Here is a 21,121-nt window from a genome sequence, read left to right as displayed (position 1 = left end):
GCACCTACTGATATACCTATTCACGGATGGACTATCAGTTGCTTCGCTGTAGACCTTGAGCTCTCTGACGCTGTTGGTGGTTTGGTGGTTTGTTTCTCTATCATTGCTTGGTAGGGGCTTCTTCGATTCTTTTTTGTTGTATTTTCTTCTTTACACATACACACACACACTCGATATCATGAGGTTATTAGGAGGCATCCTTGGGATGGCGAGTTTGTTGATGCAGACTGTCACAGCCATTGACATGGTAATAAGTGATGAAGGTCAGTCACCCCTCTACCCCTTTCCTCCTTTAACCATCACCAACCTAACCACACCCCCCCTCCTCCAGCTTCCGTGAAAGCCGCCGCCGCCGAAATCGCCTTCGGCCTCACAAAATACTACACCGGCCACCTGCCCGGCGACACCCCCGGCAACCTCCCAGACCCCTACTTCTGGTGGGAAGCAGGCGCCATGTTCGGCACCCTAATCGACTACTGGCAGCTCACCGGCGACGACACCTACAACGACATCACAAAGCAAGCCATCCTCCACCAAGCCGCCCCCACCCGGGACTTCATGCCCCGCAACCAAACCCGCACGCTGGGCAACGACGACCAAGGCTTCTGGGCCATGACAGCCATGACAGCCGCCGAGCTCAAATTCCCCGACCCTGGCCCCGACCAACCCCAATACCTCGCCCTCGCCCAAGCAGTCTTCAACCAATGGGCCCAACGCTGGGAGGAAAATGAGTCCTCCGGCTGCGGCGGCGGCCTCCCCTGGCAAATCTTCCGCTTCAACCGCGGCTTCAACTACCGAAACTCCATCTCCAACGGCTGCTTCTTCAACATCGCCTCCCGACTAGCTCGCTTCACGGGTAACGTCACCTACGCCGAGTGGGCAGCCAAGATCTATACCTGGCAGGAAGAGACCGGCCTTTTTCGGGACGGTGACGTGCTAGACGGCGTGACGGTCAAGCCGGAGGAGGGCAACAGCTGTGACTCCATCGACGAGATCCAGTGGACGTACAACGCGGGCATTTTCATCCACGGGTCGGCGGTGATGTATAATTTTACCGATGGGAACCCGATCTGGAAACGACGCCTCGACAGCCACTTGGCTTCCGCCGAGAGGACGTTCTTCACCAACAGCACCGATGGGGAGAGGGTCATGTTTGAACAGTTTTGTGAACCTCCGGGATTTTGCGATATTGATCAGCGGAGTTTCAAGGGGTATCTCACTCGTTGGCTGGCGAGGACGACACAGCTGGCGCCTTATACGTTCGAGTCCATCTCCCCGCTTCTGACCAATAGCGCTATTGCAGCGGCGAAGGCCTGTTCGGGTTCGCCGACTGAGGCACCACCTGGGGAGCAACCCTTTCGTGGCAGGCCAGGCACGGCTTGTGGGTTCAGCTGGACAAAAGGAGGGTATGACGGGATGAACGGGGTGGGGGAGCAGATGAATGCCTTGAGCGCGGTGGCGTCGACGTTGGTGGATAGGGTTGATGTGCCTGTTACGGGGGACACGGGCGGGACGAGCAAGGGGGATGTAAATGGGGGTGCGGACGGGCCGGGGAGTTGGATGACGGGGAAGGAGTACAAGCCCATCACCACGGGGGAGAGGGTCGCGGCCGGGTTTGTGACGGCGGCGATGGTTTTTGGGGTTATTGGGGGTAGTGCGTTCCTCATACTATAAGTAGGGAGGGCGGTGGTGTAGTTTTATGACTGTTATGGCATTTTTGGATATATCGGTTCATTATTGGGTTCTGGGAATCTGGTTTGGGGATTATTATACTTTACATACCTTCTTTTTTTTTCTTTTTTTTCAAGAAAAATTCTAGGGGGGCATTATTACCCTTTTTCTAGGGGGGGCATTACCCCCCATACCACAACATACCTTTCCCATCACACCCGTTCATTTCCATTATCACCAGCATCGCAGTGCATTTTGTGCCCTACAAATCACAGTGTATTCTTATATTTGGAGGTATTGTAGTAAATATACTGCCGTGGTGTTAATGCTCGATGCCCACGCACCAATGCAAGCCTTCAACTTCACACCATCTCACCCAGGGCTTCAATTGCCAGGGCTTCAATTACTAGGCCTTAAATTACTAGGCCTTCAATTACCAGGCCTTCCTCGAGGGCTTCAATTACCAGGCTTTTGCCGAGTCTTTAATTGCAAGGGTGTGAGCGTTGATGTGGTTGATAATGTGGTTAATAATACACAAGGCAGGTCAGGGACCATATATAACCCTAACCCCATGGGGGGTAATGCCCCCCTAGGAAAAGGGCAAATGCCCCCCTAGAATTTCTCTTTTTTTACGCTTAAACTTATTTGGAACAATGGAAAGGTGTAGACAGGTCATATTGACATGCTACCTCGTTATCCAAAGAAACCTGCCAAAGTCCGCAAAAAGAGTCGAAGAAAAGGTACAGTAGGTTTTCGACCAGTATCTCGCATCTCATCTGATTATGACATGCCAACCAGGTGTGCCCCAATTCCCCATAAGTTTCACCATATGCAACATCGCTCAAATCCCCTTTTTCGTATAAACCAACTACCCCTATAACCATAATAGCTACCAGCTCATCATGCAAGCACCCTCCCCCACCCCCCGATACAACACATCTAGAAAACCAACCATAGGTATATAATAAAAAACAATAGTTCAGACACAAACAAACCCCCTCGTCTAAGCACATTCACGTCCCTCCCCCTCTGCCCAACAACCCCACTCAAATACCCCATCTTTCTCGCCTGCCTCGTCCCCAAGTCTTACTCCTTTTCCTCAGCCGGCAGCGGTAACGATTTCTTCTCCTCAGCACTACTCTTCCCCCCCTCCGACGACCCCTCCTTACTCTCACTAGACTTCTTCCCCTCCTCCACCTCAATCCCCGGACTCGTAGAAATATTCACACTCAACGAGTGCCCCAACTGCGGCGGAGGAGGAAGAGGAGCAGGCGACGCCGCCCTCGACCCCGCCCTTGATGGTATTTTATCCACCACCGCCAACGACGACCCCGAAGCATTACCCACAACCGTCTTGGAGTTAATAACACCAAGAAGAAACTCCCCCGCGTCCCCAAACCCATCAATCCTTCCCAGTCGTGACTGGAAAAATTCCACGTCGCGGAGCATCCTGTCCCATCATTAGCAACCATTCCCCAGCAATCAGGACTCGACAAAAGGCATACCTCTCCCTCCCCCCAACCCCAACCTCCACCTCCCTATACGCCCCCCCAAGCGTTTCCTTGTAATTCCTAAAAACCGGCATCATAATATACCTCACCGTCCCCTCGGGCAAATGCCTCGTCAAGTTCTTGTGCAGCGTCACCGTATCCTTCGCCAACCCCTCCATATACTCACTCACCACCGACCCCCCTTTCCCATCATCATCATCCCACGCCAAAGCCCTCACCTTCCGCCCCGCCAATCCCACTCGCCCAGTCATAATCTCCACCAGCTTGTCATAAATACTATTCTGATGCTCCATCAAGTCCCTCCTCACCTTGTCAAACTCCCCCATCGTAGACGTAACCACCGACCCGGCGCAGTGCCTCCGGACAAACTCCCGAACATGCGGGATGATAGCCGCCATGAAAGCCAGCGCCTGGGACGCGAGAGCGAGGTGCTTGGTCGTGATGTTTCTCAGCCCAGCAGACCGAGTCGCTCCCGCGCCCAGGATGAGCTGCTTGCACCTCGAGTTGAAAAGCTGGAGGTAGGCGATGAGGGACGACGAAATGTCTGTTGTCATGGACGGGATCGAGGTGATGAGCTGCAAGAAATTCTCCATGCCCGTCATGCAGAGGATGGCCGAGTTGGGGAGGAGGTAAGACTCGGATTCGATTACAGCGCTGCGGGTTCTGCTTCTCGTGGCAGCAGGGCTGCCGCTGCTGTTTGCTTGGGCGGATACGACGTCTGGTTCATCTCCTCCGCCGTTGGCCTCGCTCCTTTCCTGCGGCGCGTCCGGATGAGGATGCCAGACCTGCGTGCCCTCCGTCCACGCGGCAGCATCTCTGGTGCTGCACTCGAGAATCCGATTCAGCAGGTCCGTGTCCTTCTCGGTGAAGTCAGCCGCGTTCCACTGGTCTGACTCCATGCCCTGGGCGAGCTTTTGAGTTTGTGCGTCGCCGTGGAGTTTGACAAAGTCTGCGATGTGACCATTGACCAGCGTCTTCAGTGCCGTGCCGCTCCGTCCAGATATGGCCTCGCACTCGTTGGCAAAGTAAAGGTTGAGGGTAAAGTACCGCAGGAAGGAGACAAGATCCAGCCGTTTGCTCTGCTCAGACCGTACCCGAAGCACCTTAACAATCTTTTCCTGAGCTGCGTCAATCGCTTGCCCGAGAAAGTTGGAAATATCCACTGCCGCATGGATCTCCTCCTGGGCCTCGACCGCAGCTCTCGATGGTGGTCTTGCTGGAGGACTCATAGGGGGCGACCTGAGCGGTGGCGACTTCAGCCCGGATGGACCTGCGTCGCCTATCGTGCTTGCAACATCCAACAAGACCTTCATCTGCGTGCTCAATCTCCTGAGAGCCTCCGTAACACCAATGTAGATCTTTACCAGCAAGGTTTCGGCATCCAGAGGGTCCAATGCTCGCAGATTTCTAGCCAACTGTATGGACCGGTCCTGCTGAGTCCGCGGACTGGCGCCTCGGTTCATCGTCGAGCTGGACTGCATCGACATCATCGACGCCGTGTCGTCGTCATCGCTGGAGCTAGGCAGCGGCCGCCGGATGATGGCTTTGATCTCCTTCATCGCTGCCTCGCGATATGCAGTCGCGGCCACAGTGATGAACTTGGCCCGATGCAGCCCCGTCAGACTAGGCAACAGCTCTATCCTCAGAATGTCTGTCGCCGCCATATAAGACGGGAACGCCGATGGTTCACGACTGTGTGCGCCGCGGGCTCGCATCGAAGCACTACTCCAACGCATGAGCACCTCCTGAGCAGACACCTGTTTGACGTGATTTTGAAGATCCGTAAGAAGAGTGTTGAGAAACCTTCCTTCATATGCCTTTCCGATCCGGAATCGCAGAGTAGACAAATCGTTGCTCACGCCCTGGAGAGCTGTGGCACCCCGCAGGTCCACTAGACTCACTCCAGGCTGACTGCCACCCTCGGGCAATTCGCCAGCGATGAGCTTCTCCAAGCCATCGATGTTGTCCAAAGCTTCATCGATGTTTCCAGCATCCACAAGGGACTCGCAGACGGCAACACCGTCTACTATTTTCCGGAGTTGTGTGACGGCGTCGTGTAACTGCTTCAGATTTTCCCTCCTCCGCCGTTGCTGTATGATGTTGAGCCCCCCTGTAGCAATCTCTTCGTCTAGGTTTTCCAGCTCCTTGCGCAGTGCCTTGATCCTCTCTACTGAGTCGGCCGCTTCCGAGTGCAGTTCCCGCAGAGAACCCAGCGCACTGAAAAAAGTCGTTGATGCCGTCGAGATGGACTGAATCAGATGCCATTCAATCGTATCCATATACCACGAGAGCTTCTCCTGTAAGATCGCATTGGTCGCTAGAGCCTTCCGAGGCGCCGCAGCTTGTCCATTCGGACCCCCTTTATCATCCCCCGGCGCGGGCCTTACCACCTCGGATCGCTCGCTGACTACATCAAAAGTCCGTGGATTCTCAAGGTGAAAGTCCTCCTCAAAATATACAGCGGGAACGGTCGACAAAGGTGGTGGTCCCTGCGCCTGTCGGGTTCTGAGACCGGAACTGGGCCGCCGAGGAAGAGTGGGCGAGTCTATCGAGGTGAGGGACGAGATGGATGCAGTCGAAGTTCTCCTCGACGACAAGCCAGGCCGTCTTGCAGGGCGCAAATGACCCTCGTCCACCGGGGTTTCGGGCGCCTCGTCAGCTTTGGTGCTTCGTCGGTTCGAGGCGTTCGCATTCTCGTCTTCCTCGGCTTGGATTCGGCGCAACTGCTCATATAACGCCCCAACCTGGGAGAGGTATGGTCTGAACTCGGAAGCATCGACGTGGGGTACATTCGTAAGTGTCACGGGAGGTATGTCTCGGGCGGTCGGAGGTTTGTGCGCGCTCGAAGCAGGGGCGCTCGTATGTGGAAGCAGGCCTGTCCGGACTATAGGGGGTTGCAGCAGCGTGGAGATGGCATTCTGACCCGATTCGAACACGGCGCTGGTCCAACCGGCGGAGGCGTCCAGCGATCCGCCCACCGAATAGATGGAGCTTGCTGTCGAGTCTCTACGTTGGCGTTGTGGGCTGCTCGGTCCTTTGCTGTCGAGCTGTTAGCTGTGGACCGGCGGCCGCGCAGTGGGAGACAGGGGGTAAGCGCATACCCGTGAAATGGGAACTCCGTTCGATGGCCGGCGGACAATGTCGACGACAAGCTATCGACCGACTTGCGCCCACCCTGGTTTGAGAACATGATGATGGATGCGCAACCCCACTGATGTTCCCCGGCCGCAAGGCGAAGTTATGATCTTGCTGGAGACCATCCAGGGGTTCCAAGGTGCATCCCCTAACTAACAACAGTTGCGAAGCTGACAGATCACCGGGGTATCATGCTGTAGCTGACAGGACAGATACAACAGATGAAAGCGCGGCAATGCTCCAAAAATGGGGTCGTATGTCGTCGCCGAGTGGATGTTCAGGAGGAGGTCAGTAACGAGTGCCTTCTCGAACTTTAGGGCAGGTCGTAGAGCCGTCGTCGTCACAGGAAGGTGCTGAGAGATGGCTAGGAGTAGCCTGCCAAATGCGTTCCCATCACCAATTCACAGGCATACGCTTAAGGTAGCTTGGTACGTGCATAGGCCACATCATCTAACAGCATAACGGGGTCTATTTCTTTATCCGATTGGCCTTGGCAGACCCGACAAGCTGGGTACCCTGCCTTTACCGGGGCAATTAAACCCATCGTTACGAGGATAACGACGCGCTTTGGGCCGCGACGCGACGCGACTTTTCAAACCCCTGATTTCTGTTTGTAGACATCTCAACTTTTGGCCCCTCCATACCTTTAGATACTCTCAACTTCACCGCCCGCCATTACCTCACCACCACCACCACCAACAAGTCTTCATTAACATGGATCGCCAATCCGTTTTTGCCAGCAGGGTGTACAATGATCCATTTGCCGAGAATGAAGACTCAAACAGTGCCATCCGCGCCCTTCTCGAGGCCTTTATTCTCGACTTCAGACTCGATAATGTCTACATTTACAGAGATCAACTGCGCGACCATGCGCTGCTGAAAACATACTTTTGCGATGTCAACATCGGCGACCTGATCAAGTTCAACGAAGAGATTGCCCACAAACTGGTGACGGAGCCAGCAGAAATCATCCCCCTCTTCGAGCTCGCCCTGCAGCGGTGTACCCATCGAATTGTTTTCCCTCACGACCCAAATGTCAAGATCCCGCCTCACCAACTCCTTCTTCACTCGAATGCCGAAGATATTTCCATCCGTAACCTGGACTCCCTCACCATCTCGAGGCTGGTCAGAGTACCAGGTATCGTCATTGGTGCTTCGGTTATGTCCTCAAAGGCGACAGAAGTCCACATCGAATGCCGAACATGCAAGCACGCACAAGATCTTCACGTATCCGGCGGTTTCAGCGGCGTCACTCTCCCCCGAACATGCGGCCGCGCTCGCGTCCCAAATGACCCAACCGAGAAGTGTCCCATGGACCCCTACTTTGTCGTTCACGAAAAGTCCAAATTCGTCGACCAGCAAATCATCAAACTCCAGGAAGCACCCGACCAAGTCCCGGTCGGTGAACTCCCCCGCCATGTCTTGATCTCTGCCGACCGCTACCTCACCAACCGTGTCGTCCCCGGATCCAGATGCACAGTAATGGGCATCTTCTCCATCTACCAATCCAAAGGCTCCAAAAACACCTCTGGCGCCGTGGCCATCCGCACCCCTTACCTCCGCGCAGTGGGCATCCAGACCGACATCGACTCAACCGCCAAGGGCCAGGCCGTCTTTTCCGAAGAGGAGGAGCAAGAGTTTCTTGAACTCTCCCGCCGCCCAGATCTGTACAATGTCATGACTGATTGCATCGCTCCCTCCATCTACGGCAACCGCGATATCAAAAAGGCTATTTTGTGCCTCCTGATGGGCGGCAGCAAGAAGATTCTGCCAGATGGCATGAAGCTCCGTGGTGACATCAACGTCCTCATGCTCGGCGACCCCGGTACAGCCAAGTCGCAGCTCCTGAAATTCGTCCAGCAAGCCGCCCCCATCGCGATTTACACCTCGGGCAAGGGCTCTTCGGCAGCAGGTTTAACCGCTTCCGTCCAGCGTGATCAGTCAACGAGGGAATTCTACCTCGAAGGCGGAGCCATGGTCCTGGCCGACGGCGGTGTGGTGTGCATCGACGAGTTCGACAAGATGAGAGACGAAGACAGAGTAGCCATCCACGAAGCCATGGAGCAACAGACTATTTCCATTGCCAAGGCCGGCATCACCACCATTCTCAACGCCAGGACGTCGGTGTTGGCGGCGGCGAACCCTATTTTTGGGCGGTATGATGATATGAAGACCCCTGGTGAGAATATTGACTTTCAGACGACGATTCTGTCGAGGTTTGACATGATTTTCATCGTCAAGGATGAGCACGAACGGGGCAAGGACGAAAGAATAGCCAAGCATGTAATGGGCATTCACATGGGCGGGAGGGGGATGCAGGATGAGAGGGCGGTGGAGAGCGAGATTCCTGTTGAGAAGATGAGGAGGTATATCAGCTACTGCAAGAGGTATGTCCCCCCCTTTCCCCCTTTTTTGCCCTCGCAATACTAACCCCCCCGTGTAGCCGCTGCGCCCCCCGCCTCTCGGACGCGGCAGCAGAGAAGCTTTCGTCCCACTTTGTCGCCATCCGCAAGCAAGTCCACGCCTCGGAACTCGAAGCCAACGCCCGGTCCTCCATCCCCATCACCGTCCGCCAGCTCGAGGCCATTGTCCGCATCACCGAGTCCCTCGCCAAGCTCTCCCTCTCCCCCGTCGCGACAGAAGAGCACGTTGACGAGGCGATCAGGCTGTTCCTCTGCTCGACCATGGACGCGGTCAACCAGGGTTCTAACCAAGGATCCCGGGAGCTCAACGAGGAGGTCGCCCGTGTGGAGTCGGAGCTGAAGAGGAGATTGGCGATTGGGTGGAGCACTAGTCTAGCGAGCTTGAGGAGGGAGATGGTGGAGAATAAGGGGTATAGCGAGGCGGCGCTGAATAGAGCGTTGATGATGATGCAGAGGAGGGATACGATTATGTTTAGGAACCAGGGGGCGATGGTGTATAGGAACGGGGCTTAATGTGTGTGTTTTTTGGTCATTTATGTTGCGCATAAATATGGGCGCAGGGCGCGAGGATTAGCATTGAAGGATACCACGAGCAAAAAATATCTGATTTATTTCCCATCTATGCTGCTGTCAATGTCTACCTAAAGACTGTTGTTCATTACAAATTGTGCCTGTGCTATGCACGCATGTACAAATCACTTTCTCCAGAATTCAAACCAAAAACCATCACTTACCACACCCCCCCCCCTAAATCAACGCAACAGTATGATCCTCCCTCACCCTCGCCACAACCCCCAACCCAGCTTCTTTTCCAGCAACAGCCGGGCCCTTGACCACAATCTATCATCTTTGTCAGCAAACCATCTTCTCTCGGATTTTTTTTTTTTTTTTTTTTTTTTTCAAAACTCACCTCTCCTTGCGACTCCTCATCACTATTCCTCACCCCCCCTTTATCCCTCAACACAACCTCCACACTTGCCACCGGCGGCCCAAAGTGCTCCCCTCCCCGATAATCATACACATTCGTCTGACACACCGCGCCCGCAACCCTCGCCGCAGTCAACGCGTACACCACCCTCGCACCGGTATACAACCTCAAATCATTCAGCTCCTCCCCGCTCAACCTCACCTTCCCACCCCCGTTAATCCTCTCAGCAGTGTACACCAACCTCAACTTCTTTCCGCCCGAAAACTTGGGACGGAAAGCTTGGTTGTAATAGTTAATCAGAAACCCACTCTCGGGGAAAGCGCCACTTTCGGCCAAGGACCGAGACAAAAGCCAGTGGAGGTCCTTGCCTATGGTTGATGACTTGAGAGCAGACGAGACCTCCTTGTGAGTTTGGGACAGAGCAGAAGGTGTGACAGCTATGACAGTAGGAGAAACGGCCGGAGAACTGAGGATCGCAGACAAAGAGGGCGCTTCGGACGCGGAAGAGTTGAACGCAACCGAGGAATTGGAAAACAGAGCCGTGAGGGTGAGAACCAAAGTGTGCGAGTTTGCAAGCGAGTCCGCAGGGAGGAAAAGGTCCGAGGGGCTGAGACGGCGGGCGGTGGGGATGGCGGTTAGCTGGGCTGCAATGGCGGAGACGATGTTGCCTGTGGTGAACTTGACCATTTCCTCTTCCTGCCCGGGGCCTTGTTGCCAGAAGAGGGTGATGTCTTTTGGTTCGGACTGGTCCTCAAGAGGGGGGAGGGTCTTGCCTGCTTCGACGGGGGAGTCGTTGATGATGTCTTGCCAGGTGGCAACATTGACTTTGCTGCCGGTGCCTTGGGGTACTTCGTTCCAGTCCATGTGTTTGCTTCCTTCGTCGACCACCCACACCAGTTGGCGGAGGGAGGGGTAGTTCTTGGCCACGACGTCAAAAGGGAAAGATCCAGGGGCGGTGATGACCGTGTCCGCGGCGGAACGGCGGAGCATGTCGATGACGGCGGCGTCGGGTTGGTTGAAGGGGAGGATGATAGCGTTCAAGTTGTAGAAGGCACAGGCAAAAAGGGTAACGATCAACTCGACAGAGTTGGGCAGGTAGACGGCCACGCGGTTGCCACCTTGGTCGACAAGATGCTGGCCGATGAGGTTGATTTGCCGAGTAAGAGCGTCGAGATGGTGCTCTTTGACGTTCTCGGTGCCCTCGACGGTGAGGATACGGCCCTTTGCGACCTTGTCGTCACCTTCTTGGACGCCGGCGAGGGTCTGCCGCCAGATATCCCTGAGATCACCATCACGGCCCCACGCCCACTTGTTGGCGCCGGGATCCTTGACGTTTAAGCCGGTGTGAAGAGGCAGACCATGGGGGGCAGCTTGAGGCCGGTAGACGGAGGATTCTTTGGGCTGGCGGACAGGGGAAGCCTGGGACTGACGAGCGAGGAGGAAGGGGTGAATATCGGGATCTTGGCGGGTCGAGACCTGGTAGGTGATGAGGCCGGCGAAGAGGGTGACGATGAGACTGGTCCAGATATTCCACTGCTTGAAGAGGCCTGTGACGCCCTCGTCAAGCTGTAGCAGCAGGTTATCAAAGGTCCCCATGTTGGGCGAGGGGCTTTGATTGTGCTGTGCTGTACTGTGCTGTGTTGGTTTGTGATGCAAAGAAGACAATAGTTGTGGCCCCCCGCGCTGGTGGTGTAAGGGGCCCTGTTCGTTAGTGTCTGGAAGATGCAGCCGGGCCGGGACCTTGGGGTGCGAGCTGGAGGTTTTGGGCCGGACAGGACACGGGGGCGGGGCGGTTGCTTGGAAATGCGCGATGGCGGGTGAGCTCTGTTGTGCCTGCCGGAAACAGACAGCTGCAAATGCCAAGTCTCACAGCTGCCAGGACCCCTGCAACCCGTTTGCATCGACCTGGAGAACTGGGGACCTGGATTCAATGTTTTGACGCGACCGTCACTTTTTGCCCAGAACAGTGAGCGGACCCACGAGAAGTCGAGACGCAAGGAGGGAGCGGCTGTTCGCATCTTACTAACCACCACTATCAACAGGGGTCAACAACTATAGACCGCCGTCGCCACGACAATCGCGACATGAACTTCTAATCAACATAGCTTTGACGATATTTACAGCTCTCAAAACACTGAGCGCATCTTACCGCATCGCCAACCATTGCGAGATAGTTCCTCCGACCGAGTGTCGCCGCCCATTGAGCGCCCATTATGTCCCTAACACCCGTCAGATCGACGCCCACAAAGCAAATCTCGTCCCCATCCGCCTTTACAGACAGCCCCGGCAACTGGAAACACCCTCGCCTGGCCGAGATCACAGCGCGCCAAGCCAGAACCACCTTCTCCCAAAAGAACGTCCTGCAAATCGTCTATAATGTTGTCGCAATTGCCGGCGTTCAAGTCCTGAGAAGATTTCTTCTTCCGCACCTCCCGATAAGACTGTACGTTTTCCCCCTTGAACCCTCCCTTTTTCAACCTACTAACACCCTCTCCCCAGAGAAAAACTCCCCTACGGCTCTTACATCCCCCTAACCCTCCTCCTAATCCCCCTCTTCAACATCCTCCTCGCCCTCCTCCCCTTAGTCCGCCCCAAGGACGACCTCTCCGACATACCCCTCACCCCCGCCCAGCGCGACCTCCTCGGCCTCCCCCCCATCAGAGCACCCCCCACCCCCGCCTCGGACATCTCAACCCCCCCGAAATACTCCCGCACCCCCTCCATAGCCGGCTCCCCCTCCGGTTCTTACACCTCCTCCCCCTTGTCCAACCGCAGCACCCCCTTGGGGAATTACTCACCCTCCCCGACCAAAGCCGCCAATTTGGTCAGCCCTCTCCTGCAAAAGGCAACGCAAAATACCGGGAGGAGGGGAAGCTTCAGCAATAGTCTGAATAGTTCTACCATGAGCTTCGCGAGCAGCACAACGAGCAACAACAGCTTTGCGAGCTCGACGGGGAGTTTTAGGGATAGTGTGAGGGATAGTTATCTGCATACGCCGACGCCGGTGAATGGGAAGAGGAGCAGTGTGGCGTTGAATAGCAAGTGGTTGTATGAGAAGGGGAGGAGGGGGAGTAGTAGCAGTTGGTTGAGGCAGGATGGTTTCTGAGTGGCTGTACGGGAAAGGGACATGTAGGTCGGTGAGTCGGGGAGTTGGGATGAGAAGGAGGGAGGAGAGGAGTTAAGGAATAGGATCAAAACGGAGGGAAGGGGGGTGGTATAGGAGCAAAGGGGAATTGTGTGTTTTGATTGGCATAGCATTTATGAATCGTTTTGTGATTGGGTTTTATTAACTGTTCCCATACAGTGTGTATATATTTTTCATGGTGTGGGCTTGAATTGTGATCAACTTCACACTCTATGAGCGCCTGTGAGGAAATGAGATGTCAAAACCGGCATTGAATTGAAACAAACCCCCAAATGGCTAAATCAATAACTCCATTTTTCGTCCCAACAAAAGCTAGATCCCCTAAGCCCTTGTGGTCTTCTTCTTGGCCTGCTCCTTCACCTTGATAGCTGGGAGCGTAAACTTCTTGCTCAACCCATTCTTCAGCGCCTTCCACTTGCCCCAGTCCTGGGCCTGGTTCCATGACAGGAAACCAACCCAGGGCTGGACGTTGTAGTGAAGCTTGAGCTGGACGTCTTCTGTGTTGGCGAGCCTGCCTGTCGGGTGGGTGAGGGGGTACTTGAGGCGCTGGTTCTTGAGTTGGAGTTTGCCGCTGTTGAGTCGTTAGCAATCCCATTGCTGCTACTTAAAAAAGAGAGATGGCGCCTACCGGCTAGGATCAATCCCCTTCCCATTGGCGCTCTTCCTCAACCTCTTAAGCTTCGAGGGGCTAAAATTCCCCAAATGGTCACTGCTCGGCGCCGTGATAATCGTGTCCCAGATCACGGCCTGGTTGGTCGCATTGTTGTTTTGGGCCGAGGGCCACTCGGCCGTGACGTAGGCAAAGACTTGCTTTGTGTTCCAGGTGAAGAGGGAGGAGAGGTCGGCGTCAAGGGTGAATTTGATGATGGCGTATTCTTCCTTTTTGGACGAGTAGTAATCCGCGCGGCCTTTTACCGTTTGGAGCTGGGTTGTTTTGAGGACGTTGACGGTGGGGGTGCGGGGGGACAGGAAGTCGGAGGCGGAGATTAGGAGGGCGACGACGAAGGCGACGGTGGTGAAGAAGCCGAAGGTGTTTTGGAGGCGGACGAGGGAGGAGTACATTGTGATGTGATGGGCGCGCTCTTGCGCGGTTGGTTGAGAAGGGAATTGAGTCGATTCCCTGGGTGAGAATAAGGGTATCACCTCGGGGGGTTCATTTGCTGGTTGGGGGGGTGGTGGTGTTTGCGCACTGGATGTTGAAACGTGGGGATATCGCAAAGGGAAAGCTTGGTGTTGCGCCGGAGGCTGCTAACAATGGAGGTTCTCTTGAGGCCAGATTGATATGCACTTAGCGGGGATAAGCTCTGCAAATGAAACAGTGTTAGGGTTATGTATGGAAGATCTTATCAACGGGCGGCCCGCTGTGATGTAACCCAGCTTGTCCGCTTGACAGCGGTCACTGTGAAGTACTGAACATGCTGCTATAAACCACCCGATCCAGATCCCGATCCCCGATCCAACTCCCCCCCCGAACGACGGGATGCTATGCACCTAACATAACCGCCAAAATGGGTGCCAGCGACTCCAAACTAGTCTTCAAGAAAGGCATCTTTAGACTGTCGGAGGAACGCCATATTCCTGCTGACGATCCATACTGGGCTCAGGTGCGTTTACAGCCAGCAGCCTGCAAGATAGAGCAATACGTCACGCTAACACACCTGCTGCACGCCAGTTCTGGGAGCTCCCCGAGTCCTCGGACGACATCTTCAGTCTTTTTGCCCCGGCCGATGTCCGACGAACCCGCGATAATGCGCTCGAGAACCTGGAGACGCTGATAACAGCTGTAACCGGGCGCCTGTTTATGCTTCGTCACCACCCGTCCTTTCCCGACCACGAGCTTGCCCCGGATCGAGAGGTGCTGAACTGCGTTCGCGTTCTTACGAGGGTCCTGCCTTACATCTACGAGAAGGAGAGCTTGCAGGACTGGGAGGATAGCTTTTTCTGGGCTCCCCGGCGCAAACGGTCCAGAAAGTCATCGATTGCGAGTGAAGTGCTGTTTGATGGCGCAGACGGTGTACCCAAGACACCGGTGGTGGAGTACGAGGATGCGAAACCTCTGGCTGAGGAGCTGATCGATACCGTCACCGACCTGCTCTTTTTCTCCGATTTGACGGTCACCAAGGTCCCAAATGGCAAGCCCAAGGTCACTTATAGCATCTGGCAGACCGGCGTTGGCTGTACAGTACCTATCGCCACGACTAAAGAGCATGAGAGCAATCGGTGTGAGATACTTCGGTTGCTTTTGACGCTAGCCAGCAAGAGCATGTACTTGTCTTTGGCGACGCTGCCTCAGACGGGGACCAAGGCTCTCACCTATATCTGCACTTGTCCCGACAAGCAGGTGGTTCTCTCGGTGCTCTGTTCGCTGTTGAATACAGTATGTCCAGGCTTGAACTGTGAATAACGACCACAACTAACGAATGTAGACTCTGAAATATAACCCAGCTACCTGGCTAGCACCCTACAACGCCCTGGTACCCAACCATCCCAAGCAGCTCTTGGTTACCTCCACCCTGCAATTCCTCCTAACCACCCTCCTATACACCATCCCAGAAAACCCAGGACTCCCGACACCAAAAAACCACTATCGACACTACCTAGGCCGCTTACACAGGCCTTCAGACTTTCAGTTCATCGTGGACGGCATGACTCGAGTGCTGAACCAACCCCTTCAGGGGTCGTACATTCCAGGCGCTCACGCCGCTGTCCGCTTTGCCCCTGAGATCATAATGTTATTCTGGGAGGTGACCCAATGTAACAAGCGATTCAGGTCTTTCCTGATCGACACAGGAAGGGCCTACGATTTTGTCATTTTGATTTTGTTCTACGCCTTGGAGTACAAGAACGATGCTTCCAAGCAAGGTGTCGTGAGGATGTGTGCCTTCTTGCTGCAGACGCTGAGCGTAGAGAAGAACTTTGGTACGAACTTGAACAAGTCGTTTGATGCCCAGGACACTCTGCCCCCCGCGATTCGGATTGCGGGGTTCAGGGGGACGTATGCTGATTTCCTCATTCAGGTGAGTTGTTTTGCTTGGTCTAAATCCAAGTCCAAGGCACTGAGGTACTGACAACAACAGTCCATTTATGCTCTCATCACAACCAGTCAGGGAAAACTGACAGCGATCTATCCGGCATTGCTGGCCATCATCAACAACATTGCGCCCTATCTGGAAGGGTTAAGCGCCCCTACCTGTTCCAAGATTATGCACCTGTTCAACTCCATGTCTTCGCCGTCGTTTCTCCTAGCCAATGAAACCAACCATTCGTTACTGCGGTCATTGTTGGAGGCGATCAACTCGATCGTTGAACACCAATACATCCGTAAGTATTGTTGCCAAAAAAAAAGAGTCCAAGATTGCATACTGACAGTGTCGTAGAAAACGCGCACTTGGTGTATGCGATACTCAGAAACAAGAAAAGGTTCGAGGCCCTCCGGTCATTTACACTGGAAAGTGGGCATGAAGAAATGGAAAGACGTAACCGACGGAGGAAGGATTCTGGGGCTTCGAATGACCCGCTACAGGCCGACTCAACTAGAAGTTCACTCGAGAGTCTGAGAAGCCCGGTAACACTTTCCTCACGAGCACCCGCACCGGGCGATGTTCCAGAGGAAGATGGGACATTTGCTATTGGCGACGATGATGACGACGACAGTGATGATGAGGAGCGGCCTACACCGGCGGCTTCCAGCCCCAGTGAGAATCCATCACGGGCGTCTTCTGTCGCGTCTCCGGTCGATGATGATGTACCGAGACAGCTGCGCGGCATGTCGGAAAAAGCTAGAGGCAAAATGCCGGCGGGAGCGCAGACCTTCTCGCGTCAGAACAGCACGACCAGCCTGGGCAGCATGTCACAGTCAGTCTCCGGCTTCTTTGAGCCATCAACGCAATGGATCGAGACGTGGCTTCCAGAGTTGCCACTGCACACCATCTTGACGTTGATCCAACAGATTTCAGCTCTGATCCCACGGCAGGCTTTCGCGTCTGATCCGCCACTGCCTGCGACGTTGGACAAGATCAGGGAGATTCAGCTCGTGGGTGTGGACCAGACCCCGGCGAGGGTGCACTCGTTTGAGTGGTCGCCGCTGGCACTGGGGTGGTATGAGAGCCTGCTGTGGGGGTTTATTTTTGCGAGCGAGGTGCAGGTGTCGAAGGGGACGATGGGGATATGGAACGCGACGCAGATTAAGCTCTTCCGGGTGCAGGAGACGGCGCCTCAGGGACCGAGCCTGACGAGCCCGAGGGGGGCGGTGGACGCGGTGGGGAGTAATATTGTCTCGAGGATTGGGCAGATCAATTTGAGAGGAGGAGCCGGGGGGGCGGGAGCGGGAGGTCAAGCGCCTACTGGGGGGACTCCGAGAGGCGGCTAGAACTAGACGCTCACTTCACGCTCTGACAGAGCATGGAGAGGATGGTTGGATGGCGAATGCTATACATGTTCTTCTGCTGAACAGATAGGGGGAGCGCGCGTCTGGTGTGTTATCATGACATGTGGCTGTGCTGCGAAAAAGGGGGAACTTTGTGGTGATCGTCACTCGCCACTCTGTGTGGTCTGGATGGTGTGGCTTGAAGACACACGCTCTCACATCGCACTCGAAAAGGGGCCTAGAACCATTTTATTTTTGGGAACACGGGTGCACAGTTGAGCATCATGATCATCGGAGTTATGATGAAGTTTGCTTGCGTGTGTGTTGAGCAGATCATATGCATTGGGGGGACATGATAGGCATAAGGTACAGAAGCAGAGAGAGCACTACTGCAGTATAGTAACTCAACAAGCACATTTTACATACAACACAGATGCAGAGTACCACATACAACGGCATCTCGGCAATCCGGGGAGAGTGGCAACGGGCCTTGGGAGCACTTGCATAAAGTCTTGGTCCAATGAATCTCGGGGGAGGGTTATGAGATGAGGAACAATAGCCAAGTTTTTTTTTTTTTCACTGAAAGGAAGGGTACTAACGAGCCACATTTTCTGCCACAGTCAGGCTGGGTTTGGTTGATCATCTCCGAAATCTGCACTACGACGTTTCGTCAGCACCGCCACTGTTTCATGTACTTTTTTGATCATAACGGTCCGGTGTGGCGTATTGAAGGTGTGGTGATCCAATAAGAGGCGCTGGGGGAGGATTACTAGCCACAGTTTGGACCCTTGGTGCACACGGGCCAGGACCCTGGAATTAGCGGACATGGGGGGGGAGCATTTGTTCCTGACGAAACTGCGAAACTGTCCTTGTCACTTTCTTTGGCGTGCTCTCTTCCACCCCGGACTCCCGATCAGCCCTGCCTGAACGGTTTTGTTTTGTTGTTGGCGGGAGCCAGCCACCAGCCAGCCGCCGGGTGATGGGGATGGGGATGGGGATGGAGTTGGGGTGCTCCTTTCATTTCATTTTCTTTCCTTGACCGCTTGGTGGAGGAAGGGTCCGGTGTTTAGAGGGAGGGAAGGTGGTTGGAGGGGGAATGTTCGGGGTAGGGTGACGAAACTGGTGTTGACCTGATGGGTTTATTACTTACATAAGGAACTGTATGTACTGTACACATGAAAGTTGAATCAGCTAAGGAAATTCGCGGCAGGTGATTGATGCAGAATGCGCCATGGCATGGATTTTTGTTATAGCGTGTGGGGTGGGATGCATGTATGTAATGTTGTGGTGGTGGTGGTGTGGTTCATGCGCTTATAATTACCGATGACCCTTCTTCCTTTCTTGGAACACACCTCGTTTTTTCTCGTCCCAACTATTTTTTGTTTTGTTTTTGTTCGATCGTTTTGTCGTTCGTTTGACAGTCTATCTTGCGGTGTGAACGAGAGCAGATATATGTTGTTCTTGAGTTTGGAAACATACCTATGCGAATAATAACGTGGTAATTTTGTTGGTGTATAATACTGAAGACATAATATGGCGGACGCTGTGGTGGGATCGCCGGCTGCCGATGAGGTCAGGCCGTACAAGATACATGTAAGTGTCCGTCTTCTTTTCAGAGTGGTTCGTGAGACTAACAGGTTGTACAGGTTCCGACGAGGCATCTCCACCTCGCACGACAGAAGCTTGAGCTCACTAGACTGCCTCATGAGGGGTCTCTGCCAAAGTCGACCGAGTGGTGGGAGCCAAAGCCTGTTATCGAGCCGCTGATTGACTACTGGCTTGAAAAGTACAACTTTCGCGATATCGAGTCCAACCTCAACGCCAACATCCCCCAGTTTCGGACCTCGATTGCCTTGTCGGAATCGGCATCCCCTCTCAGGATTCACTTCATCCATGCCCGGTCCTCTTCCGCCAACGCTCTTCCTCTCTTGGTGCTGCCACCATTCCCACTAACCAACCTCTCCCTCTCCCACCTCATCAACCCCCTCACAACCCCATCCGACCCGACTCATCAAGCTTTTCACGTCGTCATACCCTCTTTGCCAGGATTGGGCTTCTCCGACTCCATTCCCGCGAACCGCTCACCCATAGACGCCACGGTCTCGATATTTAACACATTAATGACCTCCCGATTGGGCTATAGGCACTACCTGACAACTAACACGTCCCCCGGCTCCTCTTCGCCATCTCAAATCGACTTCCACCTCGCCCACGCCATCTCCACGACCTACTCTGACTCCTGCCTGGGAACCCATCTAATCTCCCCTGTCCTCTCTGCTCCAAAACTCACAAGCTCACCCATCGAATTCGCAAAATGGTCTCTAGCCTGGTTCTTCAGGGGTGGTGTGGCTGGCTATGAAGAGCGGGACTTCCTGGGGTACTACTCCCACCCTTCTTCACCACCAATCACAGAGATAAGAGACCCGAATACCCTGGCATACGGACTGTGTGACTCCCCAGTTGGAATGCTGGCTTTTGTGTTGAGGCACCTGCGACAAATCGCCAGCGGTAATGGTGGGGTTGTAGGATCAACAGGGACATTCACAAGAGAGGAATTGATCACACTTACGAACTTGGCCTGGTTACCTGGACCGGAAGGGCTGTTGCGGTTTTGGTCGGGCACTTCGCTGCATCACTCTTCTCATCAGCTGCCGGTGAAAGCACCAACAAAGCCGAAAGTTGCGATTACGGTCTTTGCGAGTTCGTACTCTTCCTCGACAGCGACTGCAGCACCAGCAGCAACGAACGAAAAGGACGATGTGGAGCAGCTTGATTTGTCTGGTATTGGTGGAAACCAGGGAAGAGCACAGTCGACATTCTATCCACCTGCCTGGGCGCACGGCTCGTACTCGGTGCTGCACACTTCCCGCGTTGATTCGCAGCCTCCGTCATCACTACTGCTGTTTGAGCAGCCGGACATAATCTACGATGGGATCCGGGCTTTGGCGAAGGAGGTGCTGAAGATAGACAAGAGGATCATACCAGTGGCCCCCCTGACTGGTGTTGTGGTTGAGCCTGCTTCCACCGCCACGCCTCAGCCAACAACAGCAACACAGCAGCCCAAACCGGAAAAGACGATCAAACCTGTTCTTGCGGAGCCACCAATTCTGCGAACAATAAAGGAAGAGAAGACCGAGGACAAGGGCAAGGGGAAGGATGTCCTCAAGGATGAGGGTTTGCTGTCACCGCCTACCATTCCCGCGGTAAAGAGGGAGTTGAGTGATGGGAGTGGCGGCATCAGCAGCCCGGACACACTAGTTGAGAGTTCCCCCTCACCGTTGGGGAGGTCTTAGATTTCTTTTGTTGATGAGAGATGTCTCGAACTGTTGAAAGAATGTTATGAAAAGGAAGGGAACTTTGATGGGGGTTTGCTTCTCGGTTGGAAAGATTTTACACACAAATTTTGATTCTATGATACCAATCTTCTTTTTTTTGGACGAGGTTTTACATTCGATTCCACGATACCAGAGGCTTAATGGACTAAGCAACAACTTTTTGGGTGCGAGAAGGATTATTTGGATGATATATACAACAGCAATTATACGCATGACTGCTTTGTTTACAGTCCTCGAATTTCATGTCTCTCCACGATGTCTGTGCATGGCCTTTGGACAATCTCGAATGTTGTAGGCTATCTTGGATACCTACTCAAGGCACCGATTTTGTTGAGAACTCGGAGTGACTGTCAGGCCACCATGTAACAAAACAAAGAACCAAAAAGGGGCTATCAAAACAATCGCCCAATCCCATCACCAACCCACCATTTTTGACTTATCACACCATCTAAGATTGACCTCTTAGGCTACAACTCTCGAACAAAGCTATTGTACTGCTCCCCAGATAACTGTTGTTCGTTCAATCTTGCTGTCCTTGCCAACAAACTCTTGCTCAAGGCCCTCTCGTGTATTTAAGCCCTTTCCACCTCTCACCTTCAACTACCAT

At 54.1% G+C, this 21,121-nt stretch overlaps 8 protein-coding genes across 8 annotated transcripts; 5 read left to right on the top strand and 3 right to left on the bottom strand.

Moving 5' to 3' along the window:
* Positions 1-178: 178 nt before the first annotated feature.
* On the top strand, positions 179-1,674 carry QC761_211480 (uncharacterized protein; the record flags this gene model as incomplete). Its single annotated transcript, XM_062876880.1, has 2 exons — positions 179-254; positions 332-1,674. The coding sequence occupies 2 exons, from the start codon at positions 179-181 to the stop codon at positions 1,672-1,674; spliced, it is 1,419 nt and encodes a 472-aa protein (XP_062735520.1).
* A 653-nt stretch (positions 1,675-2,327) lies between these two features.
* Positions 2,328-6,949, bottom strand: QC761_211470 (uncharacterized protein). Its single transcript, XM_062876879.1, has 3 exons — positions 6,284-6,949; positions 3,177-6,221; positions 2,328-3,121 (listed from the first exon to the last, which is right to left on the bottom strand). The coding sequence occupies exons 1-3, from the start codon at positions 6,370-6,372 to the stop codon at positions 2,758-2,760; spliced, it is 3,498 nt and encodes a 1,165-aa protein (XP_062735519.1). The 5' UTR covers positions 6,373-6,949; the 3' UTR covers positions 2,328-2,757.
* Positions 6,938-9,361, top strand: MCM5 (minichromosome maintenance protein 5). Its single transcript, XM_062872387.1, has 2 exons — positions 6,938-8,704; positions 8,761-9,361. The coding sequence occupies exons 1-2, from the start codon at positions 7,032-7,034 to the stop codon at positions 9,251-9,253; spliced, it is 2,166 nt and encodes a 721-aa protein (XP_062735518.1). The 5' UTR covers positions 6,938-7,031; the 3' UTR covers positions 9,254-9,361.
* On the bottom strand, positions 9,346-11,686 carry QC761_211450 (uncharacterized protein; the record flags this gene model as incomplete). The annotated part of the gene is given in 3 exon segments (XM_062876878.1): positions 9,346-9,580; positions 9,651-11,288; positions 11,300-11,686. 3 exon segments carry the CDS (start codon positions 11,684-11,686, stop codon positions 9,488-9,490), a joined length of 2,118 nt encoding a protein of 705 aa, XP_062735517.1. The 3' UTR covers positions 9,346-9,487.
* QC761_211440 (uncharacterized protein) lies at positions 11,526-12,780 on the top strand. Its single transcript, XM_062876877.1, has 2 exons — positions 11,526-12,111; positions 12,168-12,780. The coding sequence occupies exons 1-2, from the start codon at positions 11,882-11,884 to the stop codon at positions 12,772-12,774; spliced, it is 837 nt and encodes a 278-aa protein (XP_062735516.1). The 5' UTR covers positions 11,526-11,881; the 3' UTR covers positions 12,775-12,780.
* Positions 12,781-12,899: 119 nt separating this feature from the next.
* On the bottom strand, positions 12,900-14,167 carry SPC3 (Signal peptidase complex subunit). The gene is made up of 2 exons (XM_062876876.1): positions 13,442-14,167; positions 12,900-13,384 (listed from the first exon to the last, which is right to left on the bottom strand). Exons 1-2 carry the CDS (start codon positions 13,873-13,875, stop codon positions 13,135-13,137), a joined length of 684 nt encoding a protein of 227 aa, XP_062735515.1. The 5' UTR covers positions 13,876-14,167; the 3' UTR covers positions 12,900-13,134.
* Positions 14,168-14,186: 19 nt separating this feature from the next.
* QC761_211420 (uncharacterized protein) lies at positions 14,187-18,188 on the top strand. Its single transcript, XM_062876875.1, has 5 exons — positions 14,187-14,417; positions 14,486-15,190; positions 15,240-15,830; positions 15,891-16,134; positions 16,191-18,188. The coding sequence occupies exons 1-5, from the start codon at positions 14,322-14,324 to the stop codon at positions 17,180-17,182; spliced, it is 2,628 nt and encodes an 875-aa protein (XP_062735514.1). The 5' UTR covers positions 14,187-14,321; the 3' UTR covers positions 17,183-18,188.
* A 47-nt stretch (positions 18,189-18,235) lies between these two features.
* On the top strand, positions 18,236-20,781 carry QC761_211410 (uncharacterized protein). Its single transcript, XM_062876874.1, has 2 exons — positions 18,236-18,772; positions 18,817-20,781. The coding sequence occupies exons 1-2, from the start codon at positions 18,713-18,715 to the stop codon at positions 20,470-20,472; spliced, it is 1,716 nt and encodes a 571-aa protein (XP_062735513.1). The 5' UTR covers positions 18,236-18,712; the 3' UTR covers positions 20,473-20,781.
* Positions 20,782-21,121: the final 340 nt, after the last annotated feature.

This window comes from Podospora bellae-mahoneyi, chromosome 2, assembly GCF_035222275.1.
Source record: "Podospora bellae-mahoneyi strain CBS 112042 chromosome 2, whole genome shotgun sequence".
Classification (NCBI taxonomy): Eukaryota; Fungi; Ascomycota; class Sordariomycetes; order Sordariales; family Podosporaceae; genus Podospora; species Podospora bellae-mahoneyi.
This window is presented reverse-complemented; position numbering and strand designations above follow the sequence as displayed.